The sequence below is a fragment of the Benincasa hispida genome, chromosome 9 (genome assembly GCF_027475165.1).
Source record: "Benincasa hispida cultivar pf3 chromosome 9, pf3_genome.v1.1, whole genome shotgun sequence".
Classification (NCBI taxonomy): Eukaryota; Viridiplantae; Streptophyta; class Magnoliopsida; order Cucurbitales; family Cucurbitaceae; genus Benincasa; species Benincasa hispida.
This window is the reverse complement of record NC_143486.1, coordinates 12204731-12218541: the sequence shown is the minus strand read 5'-3', so window position 1 is coordinate 12218541 and position 13811 is coordinate 12204731. Positions and strand designations below refer to the sequence as shown.

The 13811-nt window shown below is 27.7% G+C and overlaps 1 protein-coding gene across 1 annotated transcript; it reads left to right on the top strand.

Moving 5' to 3' along the window:
• The first annotated feature begins 8523 nt into the window (after positions 1-8523).
• Positions 8524-10037, top strand: LOC120087221 (Bifunctional inhibitor/lipid-transfer protein/seed storage 2S albumin superfamily protein). Its single transcript, XM_039044134.2, has 2 exons — positions 8524-9028; positions 9794-10037. The coding sequence occupies exons 1-2, from the start codon at positions 8670-8672 to the stop codon at positions 9801-9803; spliced, it is 369 nt and encodes a 122-aa protein (XP_038900062.1). The 5' UTR covers positions 8524-8669; the 3' UTR covers positions 9804-10037.
• Positions 10038-13811: the final 3774 nt, after the last annotated feature.

Genomic DNA, 13811 nt, shown 5'->3' with positions numbered 1-13811 from the left:
TGGATTCTCTTTATGCATAATGGCTCATTCAGATAATGATTCCAGAAATGAAATTGACAAAAATTTTAAAAATCTCTAACTTATGATGAATTATATGATGTATTTGAAAGCATGCAATATGATCTTGAAAAAGTTAGCTATAAATATTTAAAATTATTAAAGAAATATAAGATCTTGATTATTGAGAATAAAAGTTTGATGGATGAAAATGTTTGCTTGAAAAATTAAGCTAATGATATATTGTTGCATAATAAGTGGATGTTTGTTGTATTAAGAAAAATACATCGAATGATAAAATTGTTTTACTTGAAAAAGAGAATGATGAGCTCAAATCTTTTTCATGTGATTTGAAAATTAAATTGAATGATTTGAGAGATGAAAATGAAAAAAATTAGATCACGTTCTTTAGAGCTAAAAGATGAAATTGCTAGTTTGAGAAATAGAAATATTGAATTGGAGACTGATAATACTTCTCTAGAAAAAGATAATTTTTTTCTTGTTGATAAAATTAAATTTCTTGAGCATGATGTTTTCTTATAAAAATGAACTTATTAAAGCTCTAAGAGAAAAAGAGTTAAATCTTGTGAATGTGCTAAAGAAAGTATAAAGAAATTGACTAGTGGTACACAAAATTTGGATAAGATTAATGACATTGGTAAATCTTATAACAACAAAAGGGGATTAGGCTATATAAAGCAAAATTGTTCATCTACTTCTAAGAGTACTACTTTTGTTAAGGTCACCCCTAATATGTCTCAAGATGGTTTATTTAATGTTCATAATATTGAATCTAAATTAATTCCAAAGCATGAAAAAGTTAGAAACATTCATAGAAAATCAAATTCTATGCATAAACAACTTCATGTTAGATCAAAATATGCTCATAATTGAAATTTGTTAAAATCAAAGTTTGTACCTCATCATTCACATGCCAAAACTAATTATATGCATAATGCTAAATTTGTGCCTAATCATAGAAATATTAGAGATATGCACATGAAATCAAAATTTGTGCTTACATGTCATTTTTGTGGAGTTAAAGATCATATTAAATCAAATTGTTTTAAATTGAAAAAAATGCTCATAGAAAGAAGTTCTTGAATAGAAATAAGGTGCAAAATCCATTTGTTAAAAATAAATTCTTGCCTAATGTTGCTTGTTATTCTTGTAGCGAACTTGGTCATAAATATCATACTTATTGTTTGCCGAGGATGAATGCTAGTAATTTTAGAACTAATTTTAAATGGGTTCCAAAGTCTTTGCTCACTAACAATGAAGGACCCAAGAAATGGGTATCAAAATCTTTTGGTTGAGCTTTCTTTGTAAGTACGAGTGAAGAAGCAATTGTTGCTTGGACTTCAAATGAGAAAAATTATTTCAAATTAGAGCAACTCTTGTGACTTGTTTGAATCCAATAAAGGAAATTGACATATTTGGTAACTTTATACGTTTTATTGAATTGTTTAGATAAGTATTTCTGTTGGTTTCTTTTGTGAAAATTTGATTTATTGAATGAGTTTGAGATGTTTGAAATTGACTTTTGAATTACTTTGATTATTGGTTTTAATGCCACGAAAAACGATGGCTATTTGGCATTTGTCTTCATTGCTTATATTTTGGCTTTTTGGTCATTTAATCGACTACTCTATCCTTGTATTTTTCTTGGAAAGTATGATGAAAAGGATAGTGAGTTTTACAAAAATTGTCATTGTGATTAAGATATATTTACTATTTTGATTGAAATTGATTAAACTTTTATCTAAATGCATTTTAAGCATGAGTTACGCATAATTCAATGAGTTTGTTGCTAAATGAAGATTAATTTGTGAGTATTGTTTGTCTTATGTTAAAAAGCATGTAATTTACATTATTATTTAGAAGAGTTGTTAAATTCTTTTTCATAAGGGGAGTTTTTATGAAAATAATTTATTCTTGATTCCTATTAGCATGTTTGTTCAAAATTGGTATAAATTTTATTTGTAGGGCTACAAATGCCTATATTTGTTTTAATATTCACTTTGTGTGGCATAATAGGTGATAATTGTTATTTTGCTCTTATTTGATATCATTATTGACTTTTCAACATTTGGTACTTATCTTTATAATATTTGATATTTTGTTTGATATTTTGGTGTCTCAGTTGCTTTAATTTTTACTTGGATGATTATATCTCCTCGATATATATTGATTATTTCTTATTAGAAGGAAAATGCTTGATTTTAGGAGAAGTTATATACTTTTATGTATGAATGAAATTGATTTCCTATTAATTTATTGATGTGTGTCCCTCTTATGTATTTGTTTATTCTTTTAAGAAGAGTAATTGTCTTTGATAAAATATGTTTTCAATATATATATATATATATATCCTCAAATTGATTATGTGCTAAAGTCTTTTTATTCCTTATCAAGGGGAAGTGTTCAATTGATTTTAAAAGGGAAAGAAATTTGTGAAATTAATCTTAAAGTTTATATGATGCCTCTTGAATTTACATTATTGTAGCTTACTTTTGGAAGACATGTTGATAGGAGAAGAAATGAAAAATTATATGTTCATGATTTTTGGAGAAATTTTCATGTTTTTATGATATTTTTCTTAATTATCGATTCCAAAAGGGGAGGGATAATAAGAAAAATGAAAGAATGCTATTAATAAAATTTTCATTGTTGAAATTATGCATGTGCATGGATTATTATTCAAGTACATATTTCATATCACATACTTCTTTAGATTTCATTTTTCTTGTCTTTTTTGTTATCATAAAAAAGTGGAAATTGTTCACTTTTTGACCTTTAATCTCAAATTAATTAAGTAATAAATATTTTGATGATAACAAACCTGAATTTATTCACTAACAATTTTAGTGTTTTGAATAGTCAATTGCATAGAACTCGGAATAAAGATTTCAACGCAATTTAAATGACTCAAATCGGAGCTCAAATGAAGAAGATACGGAACAAGCCTAAAGGACTGAATCAATGATGTGGTCGATTGAAATGTGTCATTTGAAGTAACGAAGAAGTGACAAATGATGACATTTTGATTTTTGGATTGATATTAAAAAGAAAATTAATTTTAAAAGAAAATAAATTTAATATTATTTTATTTTATGTCAAAAGCTAGTTTTGGACACTTTTTCTTTTTTTGTTGGGCTTTTAAAAAGAAAATGATTTTTTTTTTAAAAAAAATTATTATTATATTTTGTTTGTGTCTGATGCCTAGTTGAGTTTAAATCCCCACCATTTAATTTTCTTTTACCAACATCCAGTGACCCATTTTCCTTCTCTTTTTAAACTTTCATCTTTTCCAAAATTAAAATAACAATTACACATTATTTTCAATCCTCCATAATTCATTAAGCCTCCATTGTTGTTCTCTCCAAACTTCAATTTTTTCTTTTTCATCTTATTCTTGAGAGAGATTTATGTATGGTGAGAATTGATTTGTTGTGAGCTCAAAATTTGTAGATCCACTCTTTTAGAGAATTTCTCAAGTGTGTTCTCGAGAGTTTTATTTCAACCTTATGCATGCCTGTATTAAAATCTTAGTAGTATCCAAGAGTTCTTACAAATCTGAGTAGTTTGAGGTTGTAATTCTTCTCGAGTTAGTCATTATATTCTACTGAAACAATCATTATAGTCTGCTTGTAGCCTGTGAGAAAGTAAATAATTGTTTTTAAAACAACTTTTAAGTATGTCTTGACTACCTATTGATATCTTCAACACATCTTGATGTTCTTAGTTATTTCAATTCAAAAATCTTATTATACTATCTCACTATTTTTTTTTAATTGTACATTATTATTGTATATCTTATGTGTACTATATCTAATTGAGGTATAATCAATTTGTCAATATATTCAGTTCTTATATATCATTTCTTTCCACATTAAAATAAATTGTTGTTACAAAATTATATTTGTGCACGATTTTAAAAATATTTCTTAAAAATGAGAAAGAAAAAACAAAAACATGTACCAAATGCTTTGGTTTCCATGCATTATTTATTTTTGAATGAAAATAAAAATTCCTTGATGTTAAATAGATGGAAGAGTTTAGGTTTTTTCTTCTTCTTTCTACACTAATAGTCTAATTAAATAAGTCAAATTACCATAATGTTTCAAATTCACTATTTTTTTTTTTCATGAATGGTCTAATGGGTTACAATATCACATAAAAATCAAATCCAAAAGTCCATAACACCCCTTTCAGTTTCTAGCCATTTAAAAAAAAAAGAAAAAAAATACATAAATATGAAAATCATGTGCATTAAATTGGTTTTTTTTTTCTTTCCAAATTTGTTTATTTTCTCACTCCCGTTGATTATTTTCCTCTCCCTTACCCACACCTACAATACTTTCCCCATTTTCTCTACATTTTTTTTGTTAGTTTCAAATATATATAAGTTTATTTCAATAAGAGTTTATATCATGATTCATTGAGTTAGTATTGTTGTTATATAATATGAAGTATATATTTGTAAAATAACGAAATATACATGTGTATATAACCAAATTATGTGGAATATATATCTCAATAAAAATAAGATTAAAATTAAGATATGGAGTATCTATTAGTACTTTTTCTAAATGTGTGAAATAAGCTCGTATATATTTTAAATACACCTTGTATATATATAAAAAAAAAAAAAAAAAAAGACAAATAAAAACGAAGATTTTGTAACCATGATTCTGCATTAAATGTAGTCCACCAAAATTGGAGATTCTAAATTTAAAGTCAAAATCCAAAATCTGTAAAAAAAAAAAAAAAAAAAAAAAAAAAAAAAAAAAAAAAACATATATGTGTGAATATATGACAAAGTATGTGGAATATAGATATACACATACGAACTTATACAAAGTATGTGTAAAAAACAAAACAAAACATATGCACGTGCATATATAATAATCTTAAATTCGTACTAATTCTAAATATATTTGGAATAAACCTCGTAGTATATTTGAAATAAATCTTATAGATATACATAAGAAACAAAATACAGATGAAAACAAATATTTGTAACAATATTTATGCATTAAATCAACCAGGGATTATAAATTTTAGGTCACAATCCGAAACATGTAAAAAAGAAAAATTTGTGAGAAAATTGTAACTAATTAAAAAAAATATCCTTAAAACAAAAACTCCTGAAATCATGAGATTGGTGTTACGAAAACTATTGCATTAAATGTAATGTAAACCAAATTTAATAAAGAGATATTTTTAAGCCAACATATCGTCATAGTATTCATAATATCAACTTTGTGGTTTGAGGTTCAATTTCCTCACCTCACACATTAATTATAATATCTTTAAAAAAAAGATCTTTTTAAATATAAAAAATATTTAAAAATATTTATACTTTATAACAAAAAGTTCGAAAAATATAAAATATTTTATAAATATTTAATAAATACTAAATTTGTTTTGTATTTTTTTTAAATATTTCGATTATAAAATAATATTGAAATTTAATATGAGAGAGAATGTATTACAAAATAATATAAACATTTTTCTAAAATCAGGAGATATATACCATATTCATTAATAAATAAAATTAAATAAAATGAAGATATACAATTAACGATGATATATGTTGAAATTAATTGTGTTTTTTTTAAAAAAAAAATACTAAAACATTTTGGATTATTTTTTAATATTTTAATCACAAAATAATACGAATATTCAATAGAGATAGAATGTATACAAGATTAAAATTGTCCAGAAATTTGAAAATCTAATCATGGAATATAATTAAAGTTTAGAATATTCGTAAAATATTGATTGTGAAATAAGTCAATTTTATAAATAACTTTTTTTCCCGTTACCGGAAGAATGTAGTTACCAAGTTACCGTAAGCTTGGACTACTGGGTAGGGCAAACAGCCAGAGCCCACTAACCTCTTCACTTGAGTTGGCCTTTTAACCCTTGGAGCGGCGTGAACAAGCCCATCGACATGGGCCTCTTCATTGGGCTCTAAATCTCCATCGGGCCCATGAAATCTCCAACAGGCCCATATAGTCATGGACGAGACTACTGGGCCTGGCCGTTATCATGGTTCTTCGTTTTAAAACAAAAATTCTATAAAAAGGAGAAAAATAAAATTAGAATGTAATCATAAATAGGGAATATATATATATAAAGATTATCCTCAATTTTCCCGATTGTATCACTCTTAAGTAAACCTTCAAGTTCATCAAATTACATCTTTAACCTTTGATAAGAATACTATTATTTTTCTCAAAATTGAATTAAGTGTTACAATTTTTACTTCCGCTAGAAAATATTTCTCGATACATTCATCAAATATTAAACATATATTAAGTATAAAATTAATGAAACTTTTAGAAAATACACTGAAATTGAATTTTTGCTGAAAAGATGTATTCAATTGTCAAATCTCACAAAATAGCTTTAATTTGGTGAGTTTTGATTATAGTGTTAAAATGACCATAGATTTTTAATGAAATCGATATTACTTCCTAAATAATAAATAAAACTAGGTTGTTGTGTAATGAATAAATCTATTATAGAGAATATAATCAAGATTTAAAATGTCGATTTCGATGGAAATATCAAAATTAATTTTACAAAAATTTCGATAGAAATATCAATAAAATATCGATTTAATAGATATTTCGAGAAAAATTATGAAACCAAAAAATTCAAAAAATAAATTTAAATTAGTAAATAAACATTTTATTATTTTTAAACAAGTTAACATGTCTATTATATTATATTTGCATTAGTGAGACTTTGTTGTTATTTTTTTTTTATGTTTCATGAATTTTTCTATGATATAATAGAAATATAGATTCATCCCTTTTATTGATATCGAATCCACGAAAATATAGAAATATTTATGGAAATATCGATAAAAAAAATATAATATCATGAATATAATATATATATATATATAAGATAAATAGTTGTTGAACAAAAGGGAAGACAAATGTAAAGAAAAACAGGCAATGACAGCTATAAAACTTGTTGAAACATCAAATCGTGTGTTTTTATGAAACATTATTTTGTACATGTCGTCCGACATAGCCGATGCTCATCAATCTCTAACAAAATCAATGCTAGGTCCATCTACACTCCCTAACAACTTTAGGCCACAAAAGACTAAAATTATCTAGTTTAAGAAGTTGTTTAATCCTGGGCTCCTAAATTTTTTATTTTATATTAATTTACAAGTTTAATAACTTTCAAGTTGGTATCTATTCCATTTTTAGCCTCTTAAAAGTGTTTAATATTTAATAGGACCTTTAAAATTTTAATTTTGCGTCTACTATGTCTATGAACTTTTAAGAAATATTTTATAAGTCCTCAAACTTTCTACTTTGTGTTTCATAGATAATTAAATGTTTTAATTTTGTGTTTAATAAGTCTTTGATATTTTAAATATTTTTAAAGTCTATGAATCTATTAAACATAAAATTTAAATTTATATCTAATAGATCAATTATTTTTTTTAAATATTTTTATTAAATATAAAATTCAATTTAAATGCCTATCAAACATTTTTAAAATTTTGGCCTTTTAACTTTATAATTTTCTTTTAAAGAAGACTATATTTATAATTTAACTTACAAAGACTAAATTTATAATTTAACTTACCTTTATTTTTTTTCCCTATAAAATGTTAATTTTTAAAAAATATTTATGTGCATGCAAAATATTTATGTGCATGTAGCATACGTTGCATGGTTACTTTTAAATTTCATCAAACCTTTGCCCAAGATTTAGGGAATAAGATCTAGAATCAACTTTGTGAATTTAAAAAGTTGAATGACCCAACACAAATGATAATAATTAAAATACTATAATTTAAAACAATATATTGTTCATCCACGTCAAAAATTGAATCAAACCAATAATTATTAATTAGTTTTCTCCAAATAAAAATCATGATGTCCAATTTTACTCAAAAAAATTCGAACCAACCAATTAATACAATTGTTTAGACCCTATTTGGTAACCATTTAATTTTTTTTGTTTTTGGTTTTTGAAAATTAAGTCTATAGACATTACTTCTACCCCAAAATTTCTTCATTTGTTATCTATTTTTTTACCAACGGTTTAAAAAATCAAACCAAACTTTCAAAACTAAAAAAAGTAACTTTTAAAAACTTGTTTTTATTTTGGGATTTGGCTAAGAATTCAACAATTGTACTTAATAAAGATGCAAATCATTGTAAGAAATATGGAGAAAATAGGCTTATTTTTAAAAAATAAAAAATAAAAAACGAAATGATTATCAAATAGAGTCTACATAGACTTAATTTCTTGGTTTTTTGTACATTCCTACAAATTGCCTAATCTCTAACCAATATCCAACCTCTCTCTCTTTCTTGTTGCATTATTAGTAGAAGAACAACACAAATTCTATAGGGTTGTTGAACTTTCCCATTTGAGTGCAAGAATTATCAAATCATACAATTCAATTCATTAACTTGTTTGAGGCATCATTAAAGATCCCAAGAAAACACAAAACAATAATAAAAATAGCCCTTTTGTCAAACAAGTTACCGTTTTTCTTTTCTTGCACTTCTTAGCTTTCTCTTACAAACCTCATTACATAAAGTTTGAAATCAATTTCACTCACTCTTCACCCTCCAAGTCTCCAAAAGCACTTTTCCCATAAGCTAGCTTAATTGGAAGGAGCCATGGCAACTCTTAGATCAACCATTATTCCAAAGCTTGAAGCCATGTTATTGTTTGTGATATTATTTTTGTTTCTTCAAGACTCAAAGGCTGCAATCTCATGCAATGATGTGACAAAGGATTTGATGCCATGTGTGAGCTACCTTGTGAGTGGAAGTGGGAAGCCACCAAGTGCTTGCTGTGATGGTGCAAAAGCACTTTCTTCAGCAGCCACAACCAGTGCTGACAAGAAGGCTGCATGTCAATGCATTAAGTCAGCTGCTAGTAATGTGAATTACAATGCTAAATTGGCTCAAGATCTTCCTAGCAATTGTGGCATTAGCCTACCTTTTTCCATCTCTGCTGGCATTGACTGTTCTAAGTATGAAAATTATCTAGAGACTATGATTTAAACCTCTTATCCATAAATTATTGGTCAATTACTTCAAATCATGTTAATACGTATTTTTTGATCGGACGGTCTTGTTTGCATGGGGTCTACGTCTAATAATATTTCTGATCGTTCATCTTGAACTAACTTGTGCACGCTAGATAAAATCTCACACCGATACGATGTTTTGTCCAACACACTTCAATGGTTAAGTTGGTGTGTAAGTTGAAGAAGTGTTGAGCCGAGTATAAACATAGGTTTTTAAGCATACCTTTTGAAGGTAGCGTGTGCTCCTATTTATATTCTTTACTAATACCTTTTTGGGCCTTGTATTAAAGGGTTCTATAGTGTTAGTTAGGATCGAGGGTTGCCAAAGACAGATTTGATAACTTGTCAGTCGGTTCAGAATTTCTTTATCCCTTTCTGTAGGTGGAGTTACCTCAGGTTGGCCAATGTGGTTTATGAGAGACAATTTCTTCCTTTATATAGTTCTTATGTCGATATGATGGACTCTTGGGTTCGAATCATGGCCTTTCTAATGATCGCTCTCGTAACATTTATCATTCCTCATATTTCAAAAAGTTAAATTCCACTATTTTGGAAATTAATTTTCATACAAATTTGCTTAGTTTAGTTTCTTTCTTGATCCTCTTTTGAACAAATTAATGCTAGTCTAACTTATTTACTTATTTATTGAAAAGTCCAAGTTAAATTTAACTCATGGGTATTTTTTTTGTCTGATTTTTAAATTTTCAGGATTAATTGATTATGAGAAAGCATTTGTCAGAAGGGACCAGAAATGACAGAATTCTACTATAAAGTTGGAGAAAGTGTACTACATATTATATTATGCAATAAAATAAAACTAGGCTGGAATGGAATCTAATCCCATGGATTTTTGGATTCCTTTTATGTTTTATACCATGTGATGCAATGTACTTTTTCTTATTTTTCTTCTTATATATTACATATAAAAATGCATTATATCCTCTTTCCTTAACTTTTTAATTATTTTCTTAGGGATAGGAATCAATTTATCTTAAATATTATTAGGGTTAAATTACTATTTTTATCTATACTTAGGAATTTTATTCTAGCTCATGTACTTACAAATGTCCGACTTTAGCACATACATAATTTTAAAAAGAGAGTTTGCATTAGCATTGCTTTTATGAAAAGTATTATTATTATTATTTAATAAATTTCAATAAAAATTAACTTAAAAAATAAATTTAAACTTATATTATTGGGTTTTATATCCTAAAACTCGTAGATAGTAAATGTACTGTTATCAATAAAGAATTATTGATGTTATTTTAATAAATATTATCGATCGTGTTGTATTCTATTTTGTCTTAATAACCCTAAATCCGATAAATTAACATTCGAGGTCGTCTTATGAGTCTTAAACAGTATGTGGAGACATACAGGGATCAATGTTCAAGAATAGTCTAAAAGGTCTATAGTATAGGGATAAGACTGGATATCTTATCCTAGTGACACTATGGATACAACCTACTTTGTATTTGATACAAACACAATGATCTAATGTGTTCATGTATGTAATATGCGAATATGCAATGAGTTTGCATAAGATTGAACCGCGAAATAGTAACCACTAGATGTAACACCGTTGACTAGTTAGGTTTCTATTTCAATAGAATGACATAGGAAACTTAGTCTTAATCCTGAGTGTATTATGAACTTCTGTTCACGAGGGATTGTTCTTTGATTTATATGGGTGAGAGTAGCCAGTTTGCCGACTCAATAAGCCTACCATTTTGGGGACACGGTCGAGTGGGGAGCTGGGAACATAATAATACAAGATGGAATTCAATCTTTCTCGGTTTTAGGGTAAGTAGATGAGTGTTCCCTTAAGTGGTGTCTCCAGTAGTTGAACAAAGAGCCCTACCCTCTCACTGGCTCGAGAGAGGTTTATGTTTAATGGTTGGACTATAAACAGATTGTTCATTAGAGGAGCACTGATACTTAAATATACAGAGGTAAACTAAGAGTAAAATAATTTGACCCAGTTGGTGTTACAAACACTTATGAGGGACTAACTTACTGTTATTGATCTATATTCATGGACATAGAAATATATCTACAGTGAGAAGAGTGCAGCTGTGGGTCTTTAGTGAAGTGTAGTAATAGTTCACGAATGTTGATTAATTTGGTTAATAAGTTTAGCCAATTAATCTATATTATTGGAGTTTTTGATCTATAGGTCCACCAGGTTCTCTTGTTAGCTCACTAAAGGATATTAATGAGGAATGATTTGAATTGTTCAAATCAATTAAGAAAATTGTATATTTGATGTGATTAATATATAATTAATTATAGATGTGATCTATAATTCAAATTATGTAAGAGAGATATATTTGAATAAGATTCAAATATTGTATTTATATGAATTGGATTCCTAAAGAGATGTATACATATAAATATGTGATATTTATATGTTAATTAACTCTATATTAAATATGATTTAAAATAGTTACTTAATTGATTAATTAATAGTTAACTAATTGATTGAGAAATGATAGAGAGGTGGAAGAATATAAATATGTGATGTTTATATATATTAATTAATTAACTGTATATTAAATTATATTTAATATACGATTATTTAATTAATATGTCAATTAATTAAATAAGAGGTTATTTAATTTATTGGCATCAAGGGTAAAAAGGGAATTACTTGGAGAAGGGGTAAACTCTTCTTCATATAAATTTATCTTATTAGCCAGTTTAGGGCAAGCCTTGTGTTTTTTTTGTGAAAAGCATACCCTAGCCACCAAATTAATTCCTCTCTAAATTTTTCTCTACAATCTCTCTTTCTCTTCCTCTTTCAAGAGTTGGAGACCACTCATCCAACTCCTTGAATCCTAGAGAATAGCAAGGTTATTCTTGTAGTAGTGTCGGTGATCGTTGAGGAAACATTCATGTGAAGAATAAGAGGAATTTCGAGAAGGTCAAGAATCTACGAAGGTAAGAATCATTCTTCCCTTTTGCTTCTCCTTTTAATGCATGCAAAGTATGTTGTTTATCCTTTTATCTTCTGTTTTAGCTTAATGTTTTTATTTCTTTAAAATGGAAAAACAGAATGTAAGGCGATCCTAATGCTTCCGCTTGGGGTTCGGTCCTTACATATATAGGGACAATAAATATAATTTGTGTTGATAATGTAAAAGGAAAATAAGTTTTATTAGTTTGAGTTATATCATTTGAGTTTATATTGAAGAAACTGTTGAAGGTGCTTAAGCGAAAACGGGGATGGAACCAAATCCCAATTATACAGAATTTCCAATTTTACAGAAAATATACAGAATGTTATGCATTTAAAATAAAAATACAGCATGCTTAAAACAAACTTAAGAGAAAGAGAGAAATTAGGGATTCTTACCTTTGAAAAACTTTTCTTCACGTAAGGTTTCTCCTCTGCGAAATGGCCACGAACAATTGCGAACAAAAAGTCCAAAGGAACACCACCATGAATGAGTTTTCCGTATTCTCTTAGATGAGTTTCATATTCAAATATTTATTTCCTCTCACATAAACTTTATATTATAATATATCAAATACATTATAGTAATTATATCATATATAATTTATATCACATATAATTAATTCCCTAAATTAATTTAAACAATTCAAATAATCCAAAATTGATTCTCATTTAATCCCTATTGCTACAGAGGGAACCTCATGGACCTGTAGCTTGAAGCTCCAATGGTACTTGAATAATTAATTAAACTCCTTTAATTATATTATTCAACATCCATTAATTATCAGACACTCCACTAAAGACCAACACCTGCACTCTTCGCACTGCAAATATATTTCTGTGTCCATTGGATAAAACCAGTCAACAATGTGATGACCTTTCACAAATTGCTCGTAAGTACAGCTAGGCCAAAATTACCGTCTTGCCCCTATAGTTACATTGAACTCCTTAAGTACCACGGATTCCTCTAATGAACAATAAGTCATAGTTCAAATATGACTAAACCCCTCCCGGACCAAGAGAGGGTATGACGCCACATTGTTCGAGCCCTAGAATCAGCCCTTAAGAGAGCAATTTATCTACTTACCCCAACTTCAAGGAAGGAGTGAATTCTGTTTTGTGTAGCTATGTCCTAGCACCTCAATAAGACGAATCCCCAAAATGGTAGGCTTGTTGAGTTTGTGATCTAGCCACTCTCACACATACAAATTAAAGGACTGCCCTCATAGGCAGGAGTTCACAACTCACTCAGGATTCAGGTCTTGTCACTTATAGTCATCCTGGTGAAATGTAAGTCTCTATTATGAATGGTGTTATATAATGAGACTAGTCATTTTGTGGTCTGATCTTATACAAACTCTTTTATATAGAATACCCTCACTCACATGTCTCCACGTGAATGATCAGGATCAAATCATTTGTAGCACTTTACAACAATTATAACATCTACAAAGCGGGTTATACTCGTAGTGTCACCAAGATAAGGTATCCAATTTTATCCATACAGACCATTAAGGTTATCACTTAAATATGATCAACCTGTATGTCTTTACATACATGTTTAAGCTACAGATGATAACCTTGGATGTTAATTTATTGGTTTATGGGTTTAATGCTACTAAATGTCAAATAAAACATCTCATATTTTATTAAATAAATAAAATTTTTGTACAGTATAATTATAAACTACAGGACTCTACAAGATTTAGGGTAACAACCCCAAAAATCTCCCACTTGTCGTAAAGCTAGTGGGGTATATAATATACA

Coding starts and splice junctions, on each gene's coding strand:
- LOC120087221 (XM_039044134.2), top strand. CDS start 8,670: ATGGCAACTCTTAGATCAACCATTATTCCAAAGCTTGAAGCCATGTTA.